The 24089-nt window shown below is 32.5% G+C and overlaps 1 protein-coding gene and 1 long non-coding RNA gene across 10 annotated transcripts in view; one reads left to right on the forward strand and one right to left on the reverse strand.

The window, feature by feature from the left end:
• The window catches only part of DIP2 (disco-interacting protein 2), a 1036664-nt gene extending 1022771 nt beyond the window's left edge, over window positions 1-13893 (forward strand). For all 9 annotated transcript variants that reach the window (XM_072540500.1, XM_072540501.1, XM_072540502.1 and 6 more), the window contains 5 exons: window positions 3391-3704; window positions 3792-4145; window positions 5553-6196; window positions 12255-12537; window positions 13638-13893. In XM_072540500.1, coding sequence (XP_072396601.1) covers window positions 3391-3704; window positions 3792-4145; window positions 5553-6196; window positions 12255-12537; window positions 13638-13890 — 1848 coding nt within the window. In that variant the 3' untranslated portion in view covers window positions 13891-13893. The remainder of the gene's footprint in view (window positions 1-3390; window positions 3705-3791; window positions 4146-5552; window positions 6197-12254; window positions 12538-13637) is intronic.
• The window catches only part of LOC140447705 (uncharacterized), a 96357-nt gene extending 73469 nt beyond the window's left edge, over window positions 1-22888 (reverse strand). The window contains exon 1 of the long non-coding RNA XR_011951625.1: window positions 22564-22888. This is a non-coding gene — a long non-coding RNA (uncharacterized lncRNA). The remainder of the gene's footprint in view (window positions 1-22563) is intronic.
• Window positions 22889-24089: the final 1201 nt, after the last annotated feature.

Genomic DNA, 24089 nt, shown 5'->3' on the forward strand with positions numbered 1-24089 from the left:
GCGAAGTAGTCACATTACTAGTAGTAGTGCCTCGTTATGATCATCTTTTTGAAATTACCGCCTTTTTTTCGTAGTCAAACTAAATGGCGTTTCTTGATCGTGAGGTGTCTGGATAAAAATCGGTTACACATTATAAAGCAAGAGCTTGTTGATTTCTCTTTCTTTGTTACAAGTTCAAGAGACAACGTCGTGAATACGCTAGTAACCATTTTCTTTTCCTTTAATTTAAAACAATGTAGCCATACCACGCTACCTAAAGTTAAATATAAATTTTAAGAACGATCATTAAATCATACTATTAGTGTTTTGGGATTCTGTCTGTCCTCCATGTTAGAAAGTACAACATGTCAGAACTTAACTTTCATATAATTTAAGTATGAAACTGAGAAAAACATTCTTGTTCAGGAGAAATACACAAGTACATATTGCATTTTGTACAATACAATCTGGGCTTCTTAGTTCATCCAGGGTTTCAGCAACGCATGTAAGAATTTCTATTGCTGACAGAGCATATTGGCCAATGATCAGTACTGGTTTTTCTTACATCTATAGGCGGTAACTGGACAACTTTAGATTTTTTTAGTGGAATTATGGGTTCTTCATCTTCAGATGTCGCACTAGCTTGTCTCCCGCTTGTAGGCTTGCTACGCAGAGCTAGTGACCTTCCAACATAAAGCTTAAATTCCAGTAAATCCATTATCTTTGATCTCTTATCCCCAAACGCTGCACTATCCTGACGATACTCTATATACGAATTGGTCAATGCAAGATTAATAAAGTGAGAAGAGACATGTAGAGGCCATTTTTTTAATACACATACATATTCTATAATATAAAATAAATCTGTCACACAAATCCACGCCTCCCATTTACTGATGTATTTAGCAATTGTATTTGGATAAGGCACCAGAATGTACTTTGATTTTTTTTATCTCATCTTAGTACGTCAGCCAATGGCAAATAACCTGCAGATGTAGAAGCCATTGTCACAGATCTATTGTCCATCTATTTCAAAATAGATACTTTATTATCACCGCATACCCATTCTTCATGGGACGTTCTGCCTTCTTTTAGTAAAGCAGAATATTTTTTTAATTTGCTCCCAAGTAGGTACTGGTGGAATTAGATTATTCATAATGGTACCAAGACCAAGTATTTCTTTTTCTAATAAATAATCGAGTAAAGTAATGGAGGTGAAATATCTGTCAAAGTAAATTGTTGTTCCTGGGCACAAGTTAGTCTACGATTTTTTTACGACAGAGCCTTCAGCGCCCAAGGATTTGTCATGAGCAGCATCAGGCTAAAAGTTTGCACCTTGATAAATAAAGAAATCCAAGACTAGCCCTTTTTTGGATTAAACACAAAATTCTTTAAACCTACAGAATTAGGTTTGTTCTTGACATACTATCGTAGACTAGTGGTGCCAGTGAACGGAATCATTTGTTCGTCGACTGACAACTCGAGAGATCTTCAAAGAGTGATACATTTACTTCGTACATATAGAATAGGCTGAACTTTCCAAAATTTATTTGTCTTTTTGGTCTCCTCTGAAGAGTAAACTGCACAGTTGTCTACAACGTGTAAAAAAATTCGTAACTTGTAGATTCTATTTCGGAGAAGGAGAAGATGAGTAATAATAGGAATTTCAATTCCTTTCATGAAATAGAGACGTAAACGCGGTAATCCAAAAATTACCATCAAAATATGAATATCCGTTAGTTTCTTGAATTCCTTCCAAGTTGATCTTAGGTTTTTCTTTTCGTTTGCTCGCATAGCTCGTGTGTTACTTGTTGAAGACAAGTTTTCCCAAAACTGACCAGGAAAATACTTAGAAAAATAATCCAATGGTGTCCAGAATTCGTGATATTCGTTAGCTGTCTGTGTATCGGCGACGTCGAAATCTTGAGTTTTAAAAATATTTTCAGTTCACCTATTCTTAATATCATCTATTTGTTCCGTTTCTTGGAGTTTCTCCCAACGCCGTAAACGAGTATGATCGGCAGAATCGCACTCCGAATCTGAATCATTTTCTAAATTATTATTAGGGCATTATTTTCGTTTTCATGAAAAACATTTGAAAGATTTTCAGAAACATTTTCGTTTTCGCTACAATTATTATCGCTATCTTCACTGAGGAAAAAATCGCTATCTGCCAAAATAGCCTCCAATTCGTGTTTTGTCAATATTCTTTTTCTATCTGTAACTAAACGTAAAAAACGTGAGTATGGTAACCTATTTTTCTATTTTGCTAAGTCCCAATGTCCAGAATAGTTGACAAAAAGTTCAGAGGACCTCTGACGTGACCAGTTGTAATTATTTTCTAATATATATTTACCACAAATACGTCCAAACATCAAGTAAAAAAGTACATTAAAAACAATCAATATTTTAAAGTACAGAAAAAAACTACAACTTACTGTATTTTTGTGGAGCCGCCACAATAACCTCACAAGTTTAACCACATGTAACAACAAACTAACGAAGTAGGCGCTATTGTCAAATTTTTCAAATGAGTAAATTTTACTGATAAATAGGAAGTCCAATAAGCTGCAATATAATACGCAGCGATACCCAACCCGAATAGTCACCGTGTAATAAATTAGTAAACATTGTCCAGCTGGCTGCACCTATGGACTTAGGAGGATACTGTTTGATTACACAATTTTTATATACTTCTGTTCTTTGCAAATTTAAAAAAAAACTTGAAGCTGAAAGATATCCTCTGTAATTTTCTCTATGGATGTAAGCTCATTTAATTACTTTTAGATGAACTGATGGTGTGTATGGATTCATATACGAAACATCTCCAATAAACGATGAAGTAGCAAGATCCTTTTGTTTTTCTTCTTTTTTTATATTCTTTAATGTAATTATATAAATTACATAAAGTCTGAGAAAATTTATAGTTTTTATATAGCTGAAACATTTATGGTAAAATAGGTTTAAACATTAATCAACGCACTAGTTCTTTATTGCAGTTCGAATTTCTTTACCATGATAATTTCCTGCTTTAGTGTGGTTACTTTTTATATGTTTCTATTATTAAATTAAGTGGTGTTTAAAGATTAAATCATTGAAAAATGGTGGAATATGGATCTGCAAATAGTAATTTTTATATTTATGTTTATTCCATGTCCATTAAAGCTGCTCATCGTAATCCGAGGATTAATTCTCATATCCGATATTTCCACTTGACTTCGTTTTTTTTATTTATTATTTCCTTCTGATGTTCGTACTTCCTGCTTCATCTTAATAATCATTTCTACAGTTGCTATTTTTTATATTTCTGTTTTATATCTACTAATACTTTTTTTATAAGCGTTATGTTATTATTGAATTTTAAATATTTATGTTATAATAATTGTAATTACAGATTTGTGTTATTTTTAGCAACAATTTATCGCCGAAATACTTCGATGGAGGGCCCAATGCACCTCCGACCACATTCTTTTTACTTTACTAAATAGTAAAGGAGCAGTAGCTAAAGTTCTGTCGTGTTCTGAACTGCACAAAAAAGCAGAAAGAATTGGAAATTTGCTTGTAGAAAAAGGAAAAATTAATACAGGCGACCACGTAGCTCTTATATTCCCGCCTGGTCTTGATTTAATATGTGCTTTTTATGGATGTTTATACGTTGGTGCTGTACCAGTTACGATTAGACCTCCTCATCCACAGAATTTGCAAACAACTCTGCCGACTGTTAGGTATAATATGGCTTCAAGTAGATTTAGTTTTTATATTAACGATTATTAATAAACAGCGTTATTTAATAATTCCTATTTTGTTTTTAGGATGATCGTCGATGTCTCGAAGTCTGTTCTAGTGATCTCAATTCAGGCTGTGATCAAACTCCTTCGTTCAAAAGAAGCCAGCAATGTTGTCGATATTAAATCATGGCCGTTAATTTTGGATACCGACGATATGCCTAAGAAAAAATTACCAGTGCCATATAGAGCCCCTACAGCCGAAATGATGGCATATTTAGATTTTAGTGTTTCCACGACTGGCATGCTCGCCGGTATAAAAATGTCTCATGCAGCCGTTACGAATCTATGCAAAAGTATGAAACTAGCATGTGAGTTGTATCCAAGTAGGCACATCGCTTTGTGTTTAGACCCATATTGTGGCCTAGGATTTGCTCTTTGGTAAGTTCACATATTTCGATTGTTTTTTACTTAATAGTCTATTATTTCTAAATTTAATAGTTAAAAAGTTCTCAGCTCTTATCATATTTTATACTGATTAACTGCAGATGCAATATTATATTGCTAATATTTTTATTAACACTTCTTTTTCTTCAGGTTCCTTCTCCTATCGGAGGTTGGAAATCACCATCGCTACTTTAATTTTATTGGCCGCGCTTCTGAATAATTTTAATGAGCTACAACCGAACCACTCTCTCAAATTTCTTCTTCTTCTTCTTTAGATGCAAATCCACTAATGGATGTTAGCGATCACATTTTCCATTAATTCTCTATTTCTTGCAATATGTATCAGAGATTGTATGTCGTTAATCCCTGTCCATTGCCTTATGTTTCGGAGCCAGGACATTTTCTTGCGTCCCATTCCTCTCTTGCCTTCAATTTTACCCTCGATTATAAGTTGGAGGAACTGGTATTTTTCATTTCGCATGATGTGACCTAGATACGCCGTTTTCCTTTTCTTGATGGTTTCGAAAAGTTGGCGTTCTTGGTTTATTCTTTTAAGGACATCTATATTTGTGATTTTCGCTGTCCATGGTATTTTTAGGATACGGCGATAGAGCCACATTTCGAAAGCTTCTAATCTGTTTATATCCCTCGTTTTGAGTGTCCAGCCCTCTACGCCATATAGCAGCACTGACCACACGTAGCACTTAGTAAACCTTAGTCTCAGTTGAAGATCGAACTCTGAACAAGTCAGTACCTTCTTGAATTTTACGAAAGCTTGTCGAGCTTGCTCAATGCGACATTTTACTTCCCTGTCCGATGCCCAGTCTTTAAAAAGCCACGATCCCAGGTATTTAAATTTACTCACTCTTTCAATGGACTTAGTATTCAGTGTTATGGTGGAGTTTTCAAGTGCATCCAAGTTTCTGGAGATGATCATAAATTTGGTTTTTTTTGGTATCAAATTTCTTAGCCAGGATATTTTGCGTCGTTCTGGATTTCTCTTCCCTTGTATCTTCCCTTGCATAATTAACCTAAGTAATACGTACTTCTCGCACTACTATTAACACTTACAATATCTTTATTTACTATGTAGTTATATAAAAATTACAAAACAATAGCGTAGTAGCATCCCAACAAATCTCATTAGTAAATTATAGTAACGTACAATAAATGATTTAACTGTCGTAAAATAAAATAGAAATAGTTTCAAAAAACCAATAGTGCTGAATTTAACTTAACCTTTTTTAACAGCGCCAGTTTATATTAACATTTATAGCAGGGTAAACTATTATGTTTAGGCCTTAAAACAACAATAATAGATCGAGTCATAAACTTTAACTGACTAATAGAAATTTGTAATAGTATAAATTTAAAGCAAAATGTAATTTTGTTATCTTTTAGGTGTTTAAGCAGTATCTACTCTGGTCACCATTCTATTCTGATTCCACCATCCGAAGTGGAAATTAACCCCGCTCTTTGGCTTACTGCCGTTAGTCAATACAAAGTTAGGGACACGTTTTGCTCTTATGGAGTCATGGAACTATGCACAAAAGGTCTTGGCTCATCAGTCAATCAGCTCAAAACCCGTGGCATCAACTTAGCGTGCGTTAGAACTTGTGTTGTAGTAGCCGAAGAACGACCAAGAATTAATTTAACTACTAGTTTTTCAAAATTATTTAGTGCGTTAGGACTTAGCCCGAGAGCTGTTTCTACGTCATTCGGATGTCGAGTCAACGTTGCTATTTGTTTACAAGGTGCTTCTAGTCCTGAACCGTCAACTGTTTATGTAGATTTGAGAGCTCTTAGAAACGATAGAGTAAGCCTAGTCGAAAGAGGTAGTCCGCATAGTTTGTGTTTAATGGAAAGTGGAAAATTATTACCCGGAGTCAAAGTTATTATTGCCAACCCGGAATCAAAAGGACAGTGTGGAGATTCCCATTTGGGAGAGATTTGGGTACAAAGTGGTCATAATGCGAGTGGATACTTTACAATATATGGGGATGAAAGTGAATACGGAGATCACTTTAATGCCCATTTAGTTACTGGTAAGTATATCGAATGAATCAAGTGTAACTTGGTAGTTAGGTAATTTAACACTATGTTTTATAATACTTCCCACAAATTCGATTCATAAAGGAAAACTCACCAGAAAGTCGTTCTAACATATCAATTCAGTGCTAGTATTTTTCAATCGTTTCATTATAAAAGGTACAAATCTACATATATTTATTACAATTCGTAGCCTTTTTCCAATTTTTCTTTCAAATTTCGATGTACGTCAGGGATAATCTTTCTGCTTCGTAGGGAGGCAATCTTCTGAAAATAAGATCTTGACGAAAATTCATTTGTCATCCAGTGATCATCATCGATAGAGAATAACCGGTTGCTTCGTGTTCGGAACTTCTATAGGCTATCAGGAATAGGGAAATTAAAGTATCCCAATCTTTTTGATTATCAGTGACAAATATTGAAAAATATTGACAAACAGTTCTATTATGTCTTTCGATCATTCCGTCTAATCGCGGATGGAGAGGCGTAGTGCGAGTTTTTTTAATACCCAAGATTTTTATTAATTCTTACCATAATTCGGATTTAAAATTTCGTCTTTGATCAGAATGTAACTCTAAAGGAACTCTAGGTCTTGGGTCTTGATACAACGTGTGTTATGAATACTTCTGCTACTGTAGTCGCTTCTTGAGTAAGAACAGGTGTAATTTTATACCATTTTGAAAAATAATCCATTGCGACCATTAAGTACTTCCTCTCTTTTTCATCGGAAGTGGACCGACAATATCCACTGCAAGTCGCTCTCCGAAAAGATATTGTCCCATTTTACCACGAAGTCTGTTCTAGGACCTTTTCTACCATTACATAAATCGCATTTCTTACACCAATCTTCTACATATTAGCGACAATTGAGCCAGTGTTCTTTTGACTCCAAAATGTTCTTCAGAAAGGCTACTGCGAAGTTCTTGCAACAAAGCAGTATCACTTGTTGAACTGTACGTACTCCATAGGGACTTTCTCACTTTCGATATAATAGACCACTGGAAAGGTACAGAAATTCCCATTCCACCCAGTACACACCTTTATAATTCCACTGTATTTGGTTATTTCCTGCCAAATAGGTCTTACTTCATTTTTAAGACATACTCGTATGACTTTTAAGTCGTTATCTTTCTTTTGACTCTTTTTAAGGTTTTCCAGATAAGTCTAATCATTATCTTTTTCCTGTTTAACTGTAGTGGTCTTTTACAGTACTGGCATTGTCGTTTCAAATAGGGTCGCCTAGACAGAATATCGGCGTTGCTATGGAGACGCCGATAGTTTCGATGTCAGGTTATACTATTGTAGTCTCTCTATCTACCGGCAACTTGTCCTTCTGTCTTCTTAAAATTAATTATCAATTTCTTATATAGCTAGAACCTCTTTTCTGGTAACGCAATAATTCTTTTCAGCCTTTCCTATTGTTTTACAAAAATATGTTCTTCGCCTTCCTGTTCTTGTGATAATACTACGTCATGCTGAGATGCATCACAATCCCACAGAAATTTGTCATCTTCTCGTGGATAGGCTAGGATAGGTATTTTTGTAAGTCGTTTTTTACTCTTCGAAGGCATTTTGACCGATCTCCAGTCAAATTTAATTTTGTTTTCACTTAGTCGATAAAGGGGCTTAGCAATGCGGCCAAAATCTTTCATTTTCGGTAATATGGAAAGACGCCAACAAAACCTCTAATTTCCTTTTTATTCTTGGCTTATGCCAATCTTGAATAACTGAAATTTTTTCTGGGTCGGTTTTAATTCTTTCTACTGAAACGATATTGCCTAGCTAGTACGCTTCCCTTTAAATTAGTGAACATTTCTTATAATTTAGCTTTAAACTGGAATTTCTTAATCTGTTAAATACCTCACTTAAGTTTTTCAGATGCTCATCAAAGGTTTTGGACATAATCATTATATTATCAAGATATACTAAACATGTTTTCCGGATTCTTAAAATCATTTCCATCAGACGTTCAAACGTAGCTGGAGCATTACAAATACCAATGGGTAGAACCTGAAACCTGTAGAGACCACGGCTGGTTGAAAAAACTATTTTATCTCAATCATCAATCTAGAATCGAAAACCATTTAGCACCTGATAAAGTGTTTATTGTATCATCTATTCGTGGCACTGTCTTTTTGTGTACCTTGGTTTAATCATCTGTAGTCTACACAAAAGCGAGTAGATCCATATTTCTTGGTTACTAAGACTATTGGGGAAGACCAGGGGCCTGAAACTTGTTCGATATCTGCATTTATCATGTCTTGTATTATATTTTCAACTTCTTTTTGTCTAGCAAATGGTAATCTCCACGGGGCTTGACGAATTTATCTTGCATCTTCAGTATAAATTCCATGTTTAACTAGACCATGTACGGCATGTAAATTTCTCGGAATCAAGAATGTCGTAGTTTTCATTTTCATAAATTCTTTAAATTTTTCTAATTCTTCAGTTGTTAAGGGATCAATATATTTAATGTTTTTTCACGAGGCTAGCGTCTACTGAGTAACTTGAAGCTGTATTCTTTTTCAAATATTTTTCCCACGTGCTTATTTTTTCTATTGTGGTACAGAATGCTATTTGTTGTTTTTTCTTCAATTTGAAAGTTGCTAATTAGACAAATTAGCAACTCTTACTGGAATCAGCGCATCTACGTGAACGAGGCACCTGGCTATCAAAATTCCGTCACTAACGAGTGTCTCGCTTTCCACATCGCCGAAATGTAGACTTTTAGGTTTTTGACTCAGTCTCGCCAGGACGATACTTTCAGAATTTTGAGGAATCTCTGTATCCTCGCTCACTATAACTCATACTTGAGGTATCGATTCTTCCAAATTTAGGACAACTTTTTAATTTTCAATAAACAAAATTTTATTTTCAAGATCTACGATAAATTTGTTCTGCATAATATCCATCCCAAGAACGCATTTATCTTTAATATCGGTTGCAAGAAATAGGTGTTTTATCAAGGTAGTACCAATCTGTATGGTTGCCGTTATCTCTCCATGAATTGGAATATTGTGACCTGAAGCTGTCTCAAGAACAAATTTTATTTTAGTTAGGTGTTCCATTCGGCAATCCGGTTCGAATAACGGATCTGGTTCCACCGGTATCAATAATAAAGGTGCCTTTTTGATTGTCAACGTAGCCCTTAAGTAATGAATTCTGTTCATTTTTATTTAAAGTATAAGTCCAAATTTGGGGGCTTTTATTAGATATAATCGACGCATGTCCCTTAGTGTTGACTTTTATTTGTTTCCCTGGATATTGTTTGAATATCTGTGGTCACTTGTGGAAGATCGATTTCTTAGAGACCTATCTTTACTAGTATTTCTAGTAGTGAGATTAGTGCTCCATTTAGCATTTTGTGATATTGCAATCGGAGAGCTTGTTGCATTTCGATATACTGTAGTCCATCTATGAATGTCCGTATACCAATTTGTTCCAGAAAATCTTTAGATGCCTGGGGTACGCCAAATGCAATAATCTTTTAATATCGGCTTCAAATCCTTGCAGGCTTTCAGCTGACTTTCGAAAAACTGCTTTAGTTCCTGCTGGCCGTATTTTGTCTCTAAATCTTAAACGACACAGAGGGATAACTGGGTGCATCCTGAAAAAGAAATTGCAAGAGGGTTGGTGCCTATCCTCGAAGCGACACTACCAAGGGAGTTACAATTTCTTTCTCAGTCCAGCCATTTGCTCTAGCTACAGGTTCGAATTGAAAACGATAACTTTCCAATCCTGTTTGACTATCGAATACAGGTGGTTTAAAATTTTGCTAGTTCTAATTGTGCCTGGTTCATTTGACGACGGACGATGATGAAGCTGTTTGTTCACATTCGGCATCAGTTCCGGAAACAATATTAGATAAAGAAGCTTGGGTAACAATTTTTAACTCAACTAGCTCAACTGTTTGTCTTTCTATATTAGATGTAAAGTCGTTATGATGTTGTACTATATTATTTTCTAAATTGTTTTGTTTTTGTATTAATTTATTTTCCAAATCGGGTTTTATATTGTTCCGTTGTTATTCTATTTTTTCTATTCTACTAGTAATTTGACTTATTTCTAACTTAAAATTTTCGTGAATTTGGGATAAACTATTTATGATTTCTACCTCTACTTGTCTACGCCTCCCCCACATTTTTTCGACTTCTTGCCCAAGCTTCTCTTTTTTATTTTCCTCTTCTTGTCTTCTTTTCCTCTTCCATTTTTAAAAACCATGCGTGGGGTCCAGGCATATCTATTTCTTTATCAAATTTAATAGAGCTTGTATTAACCATCAACAATTATATAATATGTTTTCATTCCCACCGCTGTGACCAATGTTACACTTCTTTAAAATCAATTTATTCAAACACCAACAACAATACAATACTTGCTTACCACTTTTACACAATGGCAGCTATTAACTTCAAAAACTCAATTACTACTGCTCTCTAACTGTCAGCTTTCTGTGGATATATACATTTTGTGACGTTCCAGACATAATTAGACATTTCGGGATTTTGCGTTGACATCTCTAACATTCTACATTTTTTTAATACTTTTTCTTTTAAGTCAAAGGACTTTTTCTATATGGAATAATTAGCACGAAACAGTCGTAACAATATAATTCAATAATTTTGTTTTTAGTCAAACAATTGGTATGAGCCAAATATTTAATAATTGTAGTCTTATTAGCTTTTCATAAAAAATATCAAAAAAATATTAAAAAGTATAAACACTTTCAAGTTTTTGTACACTGCGAGCATTGCTTAAATATAGGATTTAAAAGCACTTTATTCAGTCTTTTTATATTTATAATAATTCTTTAAACTCCACAAGGAAATTACAGTGGGTAATCAAATTATTAGAGCCACACCATAAAATTTTTGTTTTTGTTTAATAATGATAATTGAGCTGTAAAACATATTTTTGTAGTTAATTCTGTTTTACTGTGATTTAGAACCTAATACAGTTTACAAATCTTAAAAAAGAAACGAGTTATTACATGAAAACACTTAAAATTATGCCTTAATCCTAATAGGTAATTGGTAGTGTCACTCTTTGCAGCACCTTCTTGGCATATTTTCTATGCATTTCTGGCAATTTTCTTAAATTGTTTCACTCCTGTGCCATACTTATATTAAACGCTCGATCAATTGATGCTTTATGGTTTTGATTTCATTAAATTTGTTTTTGTCATGCATAAACTTAAAACTCTTATTCAGAAATCACTCCTGGACCTGGGGAAGCATTTGTGTTTGCAAGCATTTGTGTTTGCAGTATTCTCAAATACTGGTCCTGCCGCATTGTTCCTTCGATAATATCGAGTCTACCAGTTCCTTGACTGCTTAATGATAGACCACACCATGATGCTTAGGGGGTGCTACACCGTCCTTACAATACAATTTGCTTTGTCTGTTCCCCAGCTCTTCTCCTCACAAATTTATCTCTATCCATGAGGATCTGCACGGTAGATTCGTAGAACAAACCTGAAATATTAATATTATTTAACTGTAGACTACATAAAAGAAAAACAATGTTAAGTAATGTTATTTACCTGATTCCAATCATCAATGGTCCAATATTTAGCCCATTGAACCTTTTTTTTTTCTTCGTGGCTGGTGTGACTTTTTTTGCAGGGCGACAGGTCCCCACATCCTGTATTCGCCCACGAGTTGTCATTGATGAAATATTGTTACTAGACTCTTCTAGACGCTTCATTTTCGTTAAAATCCTTCGAGGTTGTTTTCTGTTTGCCAAGGCAATATCTCGAATTTTTCTTTCATCTTATGGTGATGTAATTTTTTTGTAATTGGTGTTTTAAGTTGCCCTTAATGACATCAATAGCATTAAAAATCTTATTTTAAATATTAGCTTAATCATATGATATTATAAATAGGTATACTTGCGGTTATCCTTCATTAAAAGCTACAATCTACTGAGTAGTATGCTATCATAGGCTTTTTTTAGACCTATGAATACCATACCATTATCATATAAATATGATTTTATATACCGGTCATATAAAGTACAATATCAAGTTAACAATTTTATTTATTTTCTTTATAGGTAACACCGGGGAAATTTATGCCAGAACAGGATATTTAGGCTTTTTACGAAGAACAGAAATGTCAGAAAATACTGTTACCGACGAAACAATAATTAGTAGAGAAAGTGACAATGAATCTTTAGGTTCTTCACATCATGTCATACCTACCGACTCACCCGAATTGCATGACGCAGTTTTTGTAGTTGGTGCTCTTGATGAGACGATTATGCTACGTGGGATGAGGTATCATCCTATAGATATAGAAAATAGTGTTTTGAGGTGCCATAAGAAAATTGCAGAATGGTAAGTATTGGTAATACATTTAATTTACTAATTATTACTCATTACAGCATAGGCTGTGGTTGCTTATGATTTCTTCTTGTGAATCTTCCACTATATGTTATATTATTCTCCGAGTTACAGATAACATTGATTTATTTTTCTTTTCTGATAGTTTATAATTATGATTGACCATGTGGTAGGTTAGGTATAATAATACCTACAGTATTACAAGCTGTGTGGTTGAATTATTTCTCTTTATATGTTTTTGATAGGTTGATTATGATTATATTGTGCTAAATCTTTACTCTATTATGTGTTTTGCATTTTACAATTGATTATGCTATTTTCAACACAGTGAATGACAGGATGAGTGATTAAAATCGCCTTATTGTCTCCAGTAATGTTGTGGGTTTTCTGTCACCCATGTTTTATTTAGATGTTGAAGAGTGCATGTGGCCTCGCATTCTATACATAATCTCAAATATGCTTAGGTGAATAAAATTTGGTATTTAGAAATCATGGTCATTATAATTTGTTAATCTAACAATAATCTTTCTTTTCAATAACACTAATGTTCAAATTGTTTGCTTCAGTTATTTAATAAAAAGTTCTTCAGCTTTTATTAAGTGGTCTTCTCGGTTGGCCTTGATGTTAGTGTTACTATTTATCCAGAGCGATCATGTTTTTTATTCAGGTCTATTCTTTTAGGTCTAGAAGTACTCTGACTGATTTTTTACAGCGCGCTTTTGGAATCCGAGATCATATTTAGTATTGTTTATTATTGCCAGTACCAATGCAGTCTCACAATATATACTAATGTTATTTCTCGTGTGTCTTTTTTAGTGTGACTCCTGATTCATATTGCGAATTTAAGGTTTTTTGGATTATAGATATCTTTTATGCTTAGCCACTGTGTATACAAAAAAATGTAAAATATATCATTTTTATTTGAGTTTCGTTAGTTTATTTGATATTACTACCATTTAGTGGAATAAGTGAGATGAATAAAACCAATTCTATCATCGGCGTTTTTTTTATTTGTTATTGTACTATAGTTAGCGATATACGTACTCAGTAGTACATAATTCATTTTCCAAAATAAATATATTTTTTTGTTTTAGTGCTGTATTTACCTGGACTAATCTACTTGTCGTAGTGGTAGAATTAGATGGCAATGAAAGCGAGGCTCTAGACCTCGTTCCTTTAGTAACGAATACCGTTTTGGAGGAACATCACCTTATCGTAGGTGTTGTTGTAGTAGTCGATCCTGGAGTTGTGCCAATTAACTCCCGTGGCGAAAAACAACGTATGCACTTACGCGATGGTTTTCTAGCTGACCAATTAGATCCAATTTATGTGGCTTATAATATGTAAAATGTATCAAGTGGAGTTTTGTTATATTCACAACCGATGTATAAGATGTACACATATAAAAATCTTCCGGTATGTTTTACAAGATAGTTAAAAAAAGAATAGAGGCTTTAAAGATAAAAGATAAAAGAATTGTTTAAGTGACATGTTTATCGGAACTACTTTTACTATACTAGATAGATTAGCAGCTCTCTTAGTTTCTATTTAAAACTAATCAGGAAATTGTCATTACCAAGATGGCTTACCTAATATAGCAACGTGTAAACTGTTTATACTTTTATGTTAATTTTCTCAAACTGTTAATATATTTATGTTAAAAACGCAAAATATAAAAATTTGTTGGACTATAATAAAAGTTTACCTTAAAACATAATGAGGGCAGTTTGTTATCTACAAATAAACAATATTTTTACTACTATTTTTATTGAGAAAAATGGTTAACCATAATGATGAGATATTCTTATTATAGTGCAATAAAAATATATTAACAATTTGTGATTGTTCAAATATGTACTTATATTACTACTTGTTTATTTAACTTTCTACTTTATGAAATCTTCTGGTAGAAAGTAATATTTTTTATGGTTTTCAATAATCTCATAGCGTCAACGACATGTGATTTCAAACCCGCCTCTTTGTCATCGTATATGAGTTGTTGAAAAAGGTTTCTGTAAGTGCAACATTTTGGTAATGTTGCGTTTCAAGAAAGTTACCAAACTTCCTTCAGTTAACTGGATGAACTATATGCCTTTTTCAAATAGCCTGAAAAGAATTTAGCATAAAAACATGTTATAACATTGCAAGTGTACGAAGATTATAAAGATCAATATAGAAATTTATGAAATAGTTGTGTGATAAAATGAAAGAGAATATAAAATCAATAATACAAATAAAAACTGTAAACGTGTAAATGAAGATTTAATACGGGTTAGTATTTATTAAACTACTACGTACATTCAATTTAACAAGCAGAAACGTCTTATTCCAAAAAATAATAGTCTCCTTATACTACTGGCAGCATAGGATTATAGCAGGGTAGTGGTGTCAATATTGTCACCTCCTCCGTAATGTCAAACACCGATTGATTTTTCCGGCAGCACATTTCAAAAGTACATTGTACATTCACAGTTATAATAGATCAACTAAACAAACAGTTTCAAAACTGAACTTCGAATGTTAACAAGCAAATAAATTCTTCCAAGTAGTATTTTCTTTTCGGTATTTTTAATTTAATCTAATAGACACGAATTAAATGGGCATAGTATTTAATGTTTAGATACATTTCTTTTTCTATAGTGATAACCTATTTCATACAGCTTCTTCTTCTCGTGCCACTCCTAACGGAGATTGGAAATCATCATGGCCACTGCGACTTTGTTAGCAGCGCGCCTAAAAAGTTCAATCGAACTACACCCGAACCATTCACGTAGATTACGAAGCCACGATATTTTTCTTCTTCCCACACTTCTTTTGCCCTTAATTTTGCCCTGCATGATATTTCTTAAAAGTTCGTACTTTTCACCTCTCACAATGTGCCCCAAGTATTCCATCTTTCTAGTTTTTATCTCATTTAGAATTTCGCATCTTTTGTCTAAAGTTTGGAGTACTTGCGTGTTAGTGACGCGGTCCATCCATGATATTCTGAGAATGCGCCTATAGCACCACATCTCGAAAGCTTCGATGTTTTTTGTGGTCAACTGTTTTAGTGTCCAAGCCTCTACTCCATACAACAGGGTAGAAAAGACATAACACCGCAGCATTCGTATTCGTAACTTTATGTTGATATCACGATTGCAAAAGAGTTTGCGCATTCTATTAAAGACTGATCTAGCGATTTCTATTCTACATCTAATCTCTTTTGTTTGATCAGTATCGTCTGTGATCCAAGCACCTAGATATTTATAACAGGACACACGCTCAATCGTTGTATTGTCTATTACAAGATTAGCTCTGATGTTCTTGGATTTCGTGATTACCATAAATTTAGTTTTTTTCAAATTAATTTTCAAGCCGTAACTGTTACAATATATATTGAGACTTTGAACGAGATGTTGTAGTTCTACTAGCGTTCCCGTTAGGAGAACCGTATCGTCAGCATACCTTATATTGTTGATCGTCTCACCATTTATTATCAGTCCAAGATCTTCTTCCTCGAGTGCTTGTTCACAAATAGCTTCACTATACAGATTAAACAAAAGTGGCGACAAGATGCATCCCTGCCGGACTCCTCGACGGATTTGAATTTCTTCTGTTAGCCTACCCTCAACCTTCACATTTGCTGTTTGATTCCAATATAGGTTGCATATAATTCGAATATCTCGGCTGTCTATATTTTTCTTTATTAGAATTTGTCTTAGTGGTTCATGTTGTACTTTGTCAAAGGCCTTTTCGAAATCAATAAAGCAGGTGTAAATTTCTTGGTTCATGTCTAAGCATCTCTGTGAGAGAACGTTCATTGCAAACAGAGCCTCCCTTGTACCCAGCCCTTTTCTGAATCCCATCTGAGTGTTACTGATGTCTGCGTCTAATTTCCTATAGATCCTATTATGGATTATTTTCAGAAACAGTTTTAGAGCATGACTCATCAAAGCTATCGTACGATATTCGCTGCATTCCCTTGTATTTGCCTTTTTTGGCAGTAGTATAAAGGTCGAACGGAGCCATTCCCTAGGTATTATTCCAGTTCTATATATTGTGTTAAATAGATCTAGGAGTATTTTAATAGATTCATCGTCCATAAGTTTGAGCAGTTCTACGGGAATTTCATCAGGACCGGGGGCCTTACCACTTTTCGCTTGTTTGATTGCATAATCTATTTCTTCTCTGATTATATCAGGCCCTGTATCATCTGTATATTCGTTTGAGATTTCTTGTCTATCTTTGTCATCAAAAAGTTGTGATATGTATTCTGTCCATCGATTCATTTTTTGTTGTAAATCTGTTATGAGTATACCATCTGTATCTTTGATCTGTCCTATCTGTGTTGTTCTTCTCCTTCCTGTCATTTCTTTAATCTTTTTGTGTACATTAAAAAAGTCATATTTTCGCTCCAGTTGTTCCAACTCCTGGCATTGCTCACTTAGCCATCTTTCTCTAGCTTCTCTTATTTTCTTTTTTATCAGTTTATCTGTTTCTTTGTATCTTATCGGGTTATTTGTTTTGTGTACCCTTCTTTCACACATCAACTGTAGTATTTCCTCATTCATCCATTCTTTATGTTTCCTCTCTTTCGGTGTTAAATTTTCTCTCCCTGCCAGCATTACGGCATGTTTAATATTTTCCCATTTTTGGTCTATGTTATCAGTATTTCTATTCAGTTTCTCTATATTTTGTAAATTTTCTTTGATGTTCACTATTGTTTTCTCTTTTATATGTTGTTCACTCAGTCTTCTCACGTCAATTTGTTTCTGTATGTGTTTTTGAATGATCTTTAGTTTTATTCTTAATGTGACTACTACAGGATTGTGATCCGAGCCTATATCTGCTCCTGGGTAGGTTTTAGCTGAGAGTATAGAGTTGCGGAATCTTTGTCTAATAAGGACAAAGTCAATTTGATTTCTGACTACTCTGCCTTTGGTGTCACTCGGAGATTTCCATGTGTACAGTCTTCTGTTAGGTAACTTGAAAAGAGTGTTAGCAACTACTAACTCCTCCGCTTGACAAAATTGTACCATACGGTCTCCTCGTTCGTTTCGTTCTCCTAATCCATAGTCACCCACATAACCGTCCACACATCCATGTCCATGTCATACAGCTTACATGGTCGCAATGCCCATACATTTTAATAAAAAGGTGTGTTCGATTTCTAATAAAGTTGATATTGAATTAAGTATATCTCGTAAGGATTTATAATCCCTAGTAGATACATCGGTTGTGAAACTAACTTTTAATAATAATTTGCAAATGGAGCCCAATTATGAATTTTAAAACAAAAACTATCATGGTAATAATTTGGTCTTTTGTTTTATATCTGTATTAATTATTGTCATGATGGTTATATAGTAGTTAAAATGTTGATTGCGAAAATTTTGAAAGTAGTATGTTTTGTAAAAATTGCAATTTGTTATTTAAGCATATCTGCCATGCATTATTCGTTATTTAAATTAACGTATTCAGTATGTAATACAATATATTGTTTTTTGTTAGTGTCTCAAAAATTATAAACATCGTTCACTTTATTCAGTCTTGTCATTTTAGTGTATGTAATCTTTTACTATAATTGTTTTTTTATTTAATACTACATAGGTATATTCCAGAATATATATATATATATATATATATATATATATATATATATATATATATATATATATATATATATATATATATATATATATATATTATATATATATAATATATATATATATATATATATATATATATATATATATATATATATATATATATATATATATATATATATATATATATATATATATATATACATTTACTGTTGAAAATCTAATAGTCTGAGATTGACTAAGAATCTCATTTTTATTTCTATTTGTGAAATTAAACAAAATATTTTTATATTGCCTTTAACCACTATTAGAGCTTATCAAATGATAAACATATCAAGGTATCTTCTAACATAAATCACACATTTACCTCTTTTTTACTCCAAATCAACTAAAACATCTAAAGATGTGGGATTATTTGATCTTATCATATTATTTGTGACAATATTTATAGATGTGTTCTCTGGATAATGTAAATCTTTATCTGTCACTAATCTAACACACGCAAATAAATAAATTCTATACAGTTTGAAAAATGTTGACTTTATTAATTTTAACGGAAGGTATATAGTGGTGTATAATTTATACTATTTTAATGTGACGTACAAAATAACATTCATGTTGACAGATATTTGGAATGAAGGGTTTATTAAAAGTACACTATATGTTTTAAGTAAAGAAACAAAACCAAAAATAATATTTGGAAAATTTTGAGACACTTGATAAAAAAAAACCTGCTCAATTTTTTTTATATATAAACTTGTATATTGATCAAAAATAGATAATAAAATTATGACAGCTGTATGTATATATGCCGTTTAATCGGCTCTAATCTGTATTACTATCCATTGCTTGTAATATTACTTTTAGGTTGTATATTATTATTTAGTTAAAGCGCTTGGTGCAATTTCAGCTGCTGAATATAATGTTTAATAGTTTAAATCTACATATTAAATCATTTTAAAAAATGGTTAGAAGTTAGATACCATTAAGATTAAAGGATTACTACCGAGTTTACAGTCTTAATATAGTCACTGCCATAAAGTTTTAGATACCTATTGGCTGATAATTTTTTGTTTCATTTTTAATACTTAAATTTATATGGACATATTCATGGAAAAAAATCAGAATAACAAATATTAATCGTATACAGTCTGTTATAATGTACAAGTGATAATTAGTGGTTGTTAATATCAATCTGGCCTACTAGTTTGACTTTAAAACTCTTTATTAATAAGATCAATAAAGACATATTCATTTTCATTGTTTAAAATGTTTTTACTGCCATAATCACAAAAATAACTACGATTTTGATTTTTCACGTAAACGTTTATGATACGGTACTACCTAATTGTAGTAATTCTTGTAATTTATAGATATTTAAAATATTGAAGAAATAGTATACTTAATCGAAAGTCATAGTCAGTACAATTCATAACAGTAGGGCACATTAAACGTCTTTATTAAATTGTTAGAAACTACCAGACTAACAGACCAATTAATTTCATTGACTAATTTTTAGATGTTCCTTTTACCAGAAGGAACTTAGAATTCGATAAAACAATGTTGTCGGAAAGTTTTCAAACAGATTAACAAAACAAAATATTGAAAACAACGAAAATATTAAAAGGTTGTTTCAATGAAACTCAAATGAACACAAAGATTTTTTATAGAGCTAAAATTTTAACTAACTTAAAACACAATGTGGGAAATATATATATATATATATATATATATATATATATATATATATATATAAATATAAATATATATATAAATATATATATATATATATATATATATATATATATATATATATATATAAATATAAATATATATATATAAATATATATATATATATATATATATATATATATATATATATATATATATATATATATATATATATATATATATATATATATATATATATATATATATATCAACTTCTAACCAACACAATTTAAAAAAACAGAGCATTTTTACTTATCTGTCATAAAATCCGTGTTAGGGTCCATTTTCGCAACAAACTTGATATCAATGGCTAATAACCATTAATTTTAAACGCAAAATCTTTGGAACGACTATTTTCCCTTACTCTCAAGTATTAGACGCCATCGTATACAAATATTTCGAAAATCTGATAAATTTTACAGTATTTCGAAACAAATAAAATATTTAATATACAGTAAATTTCTCAAATTACAAAAATACGGGTTATATTAAAGAGAAATAGCAGTAAATGGTATGAATTGCGGTTTAAAATATAAATCTCTTTGCCTATTCAAATAATTTTAATAATTGAAATAGGTGCTATTGGAATATTTTTTGCTTAATGTTATTATTAGTTTTACTGAAAATCACGTCCAACTACAACAAAATTTTAAAGGAAGTGGAAAGCGTTTGTACAAATAAGTAAAATTTATGAGATTTTTCATTTTTTACGTATATCACTCTAGTCTTTTAATAATTTAGTATATATTTGGCTGCTTACCGATCATTTTGATTTTATGTTTTAAAAAGGTTGTGTCCTTTTATTTTATTAAAAAATATTACAAATTTAGTTCTATTTTGTATCCTTTTTTTCTTACTTTTTATTATAAATGGGCTTTTTACAATGCTCAATTGGATTTAAGTAAAATGTATTTATTATGTATTAGTTCTGCACAGACTTATGTTGATATACAGATTGTGACAATAGTTAATTTTATGTACATATTTTAACGTAGTTTGTAGAGTTTTAAATATTAAACTTCATACTTGAATGTCCCTTTTTAGTTTAATGTGTTAAATGAATCTACATACATTATGGTCACAGTTGAGAATGATGATTAAATGTATCTTTATAAAATGAATCTTTTATTTATTTTTGACATCAATGCATTAAGTGATATAATAAGAACTAAGCGCTGACGCAGTAATTATCCCTGTTTAAGCATAATAGGTCCTATACAGGTACAATAAGGGTACCATTGGATTATATTATAGGTTCATTCTTAGAGTCCTGAAGTCAATATAAAATACATTAATCCGTCAAACGTCAGTAAAACTGGCCATATTACTGGAAACACCTTCAAAATCAACAAAATTTAGCGGGATAAGATGGTAAAATCTGCCAAATTTTTAGCTCCCTCCCTTTAGGTGGCCCTCTGTACCGCTATAGCAAAAAATGTGTTTTTTCGAACGAAAAAAGTTTCCGTAGCGGTCCTTTGTTTAAAGAAAAATCTGAAAAAATTCACGAAAATACATTTTAATGCCCAAAAATTCTTTGATTTTTTAGATTTTTTGGATCAAAATTGAGCTTAGGAAAAATATTTGAATTTTTCAAAAAATTTTAGGTTGTGTCAGTAATTTTAAGTGGCGGAGTTAGATTTGTCATTTTCTCTCCGTAATATCCGTAAAAAATTTTTAAGTTAAAGTAAAAGTTTTTAACTTAAAAGTTTATTCCGTTATTTTTATTTTCGATGCGGAAATGGGATGGAAACCCATGGAAAAACCATGGGTTAACACATAATCTCAACTGTATTTCAATAAATAACGGTTTTTCATATATTTTTTTGTTATTTCTAATAGAACGATTAGATTTGTCATTTTCAGACCAAAACATGCCCAAAATACGAAAATCCTATTTTTTTTATTTTTTCCCGTGTATTTATGCAACTGCATATGAATGAAGAACGGTTTTCCATCTATTTTTTCTAATAGCAGTGTCATGTTGGCTATTTACAAGACTCTGATAAAACCGGTCCTTGTATATGGATCAGAGACATGGACAATGTCGAAAAGTGATGAGAACCTATTAGGTACGTTTGAACGAGAAATCCTTAGACACATATATAAGGGGGAAGAAAATGACATATGGCGCAGAAGATATAATTTTGAACTATACACAACATACAATGAACACGAGGTCATAACATCCATAAAGATCGGACGTCTGCGCTGGATGGGCCATGTTGAATGGATGTTGGAGACTGAAACCCCAAAACATATAATGAGGCATACACCCGTAGGGAGAAGGTCAAAGGGAAGACCCAAACTTAGATACATGGAACAAGTGGAACAAGATCTGAAAACACTTAAGATTACCAACTGGAAAAACAAAGCAAGAAACAGAACAGAATGGCGGAAAATCCTAAAACAAGCCAGGACCCAGAAAGGGTTGTCGAGCTACCGATATGATGATGATACCTAATTTTTCATATTTTAATTATTTTCATATAATTTTCAATATCTATTAATAATAATGAAATATAATAAAATTACAAAGTTGTAAAATATATTTAAAATCACATTACAATAACAAATTTAGGAGGCCGGTCCTGATAGTATATCGGAACGGTGTGTTTATTTTGACTCTCCAAAATAGTTCAAATTAAGTGAGTACAAGTTTTCAAAATTTAACCACTCTTTGTGAAGTTATTAGTGATCAACTTACCTCAATATCTGCTTGGCGTTAAAGTAGAAGTAGGTACTCGCTTCACCCCACTTTGACCTTTGACCCCTGACGGCACAAGCCCCGTCCGCGCTCCGGTCACGCCCCGTGATGACGTCATAGTTTGACCGGGCACCGTCACCGCCAGTAATTAGTTATTTTTATTATGAATTAATTTACATATTATTTTTGTATTTCAACTATTATCCAATATCTAAGACAATTTTAATCCAAATTATTAAATTATTAATTACTATTAAATAAAAAATTCTAACGTGTGTAGGACTCGAACCCGGGACCAGCAGCACCAAAGGTACACACGCTAGCCACACAGCTAGGTAACCAATTGATATAAGCGGGTAATAATGGATATAAAAAAAGAACGCTAGCAACGAAAGGTCTGAAACGGCATGAACTGTACGCACCACCGCTTTCGCGCATGATGCATTGACATTGAACGCTAGAGGATCGACCAGCTTGAACCGTAGGCGCAACCGTTTCGCGCATTAAATACTTAGGTGTTTTACGAGGGGTCGAACATGTGTATATAATAATAATGGTACCGTTCAACATAGTGTAAAATGGTATAGACGTAAAGCCATTTAACATAATACTGATATAAAAGGTTTACATTGTATAAATCAAGCGTTTAATACTAAAAGTTTTCATAAGAGGATGATGAACATTTCCACTTACGTCATCAAAAGGGGAGAGAGATGCACAAATAAATGGATAAAAATGTAAAAAAGCATCTTGATTATTAATTCGATATTACTTGTTAAAGTGGACTGTGATAGGTCTCCAAATCCCGCACCAAAGCACATCTCTCAGCTACATAGCCGTTTAACATAATCTGACAATAATATGTGTATATCACCACAAAGTATTGCGAATATTGAATAATCGAAAAAAATCGGTTGCCTGTAAAGTCGGTTTTACGGGCGAATATTTTACGTGACAACGTCTTTTTCTCGGTAGAATATTTATTGATATGAATATTATTAAATTGCACAATAGGAACAAGGGATTGAATGAAAATAAGAATTGCACAAATTTTAACTATAGAAATATATTTTGTTTACTAAAACATTGTACATGTAAACTTAACTAATTTCTATTTGAGTGATTTTGTTGAGGATAGGACGATGATAGGAGAAATATGAAATGAAAGGAAGTGTTTCTGCTGTAATGTGCCTTGAACGCCAAGAACGCTCGAGAAAGACAGAGACACAAGCACGGAAGCACGCACCGATTCAACGCGCCTAATTCTCTAGTGCTGCGCGCGCAGCGGACCGATCATGTTTGAGTGGGAGAGAGACGCAAGGCATTCGCCGGTCCGGCGGGCCTCTCTCTCGTTCGGTGACTCACTGTAACAGACGTGAGCGAGCGTTACACTTTTTCATGAATGACTCCGAGCCACAACCTAATTTAAGACGTTGTCACGTCAAAAATAAATTGTAAAAAAAAAGTTTTAAACGAAGCAAAAAACTTATAGTAGAGCATAATCTTTAACCAAATACATCAAGATT

Source organism: Diabrotica undecimpunctata, chromosome 8, assembly GCF_040954645.1.
Source record: "Diabrotica undecimpunctata isolate CICGRU chromosome 8, icDiaUnde3, whole genome shotgun sequence".
Taxonomy (NCBI): domain Eukaryota; kingdom Metazoa; phylum Arthropoda; class Insecta; order Coleoptera; family Chrysomelidae; genus Diabrotica; species Diabrotica undecimpunctata.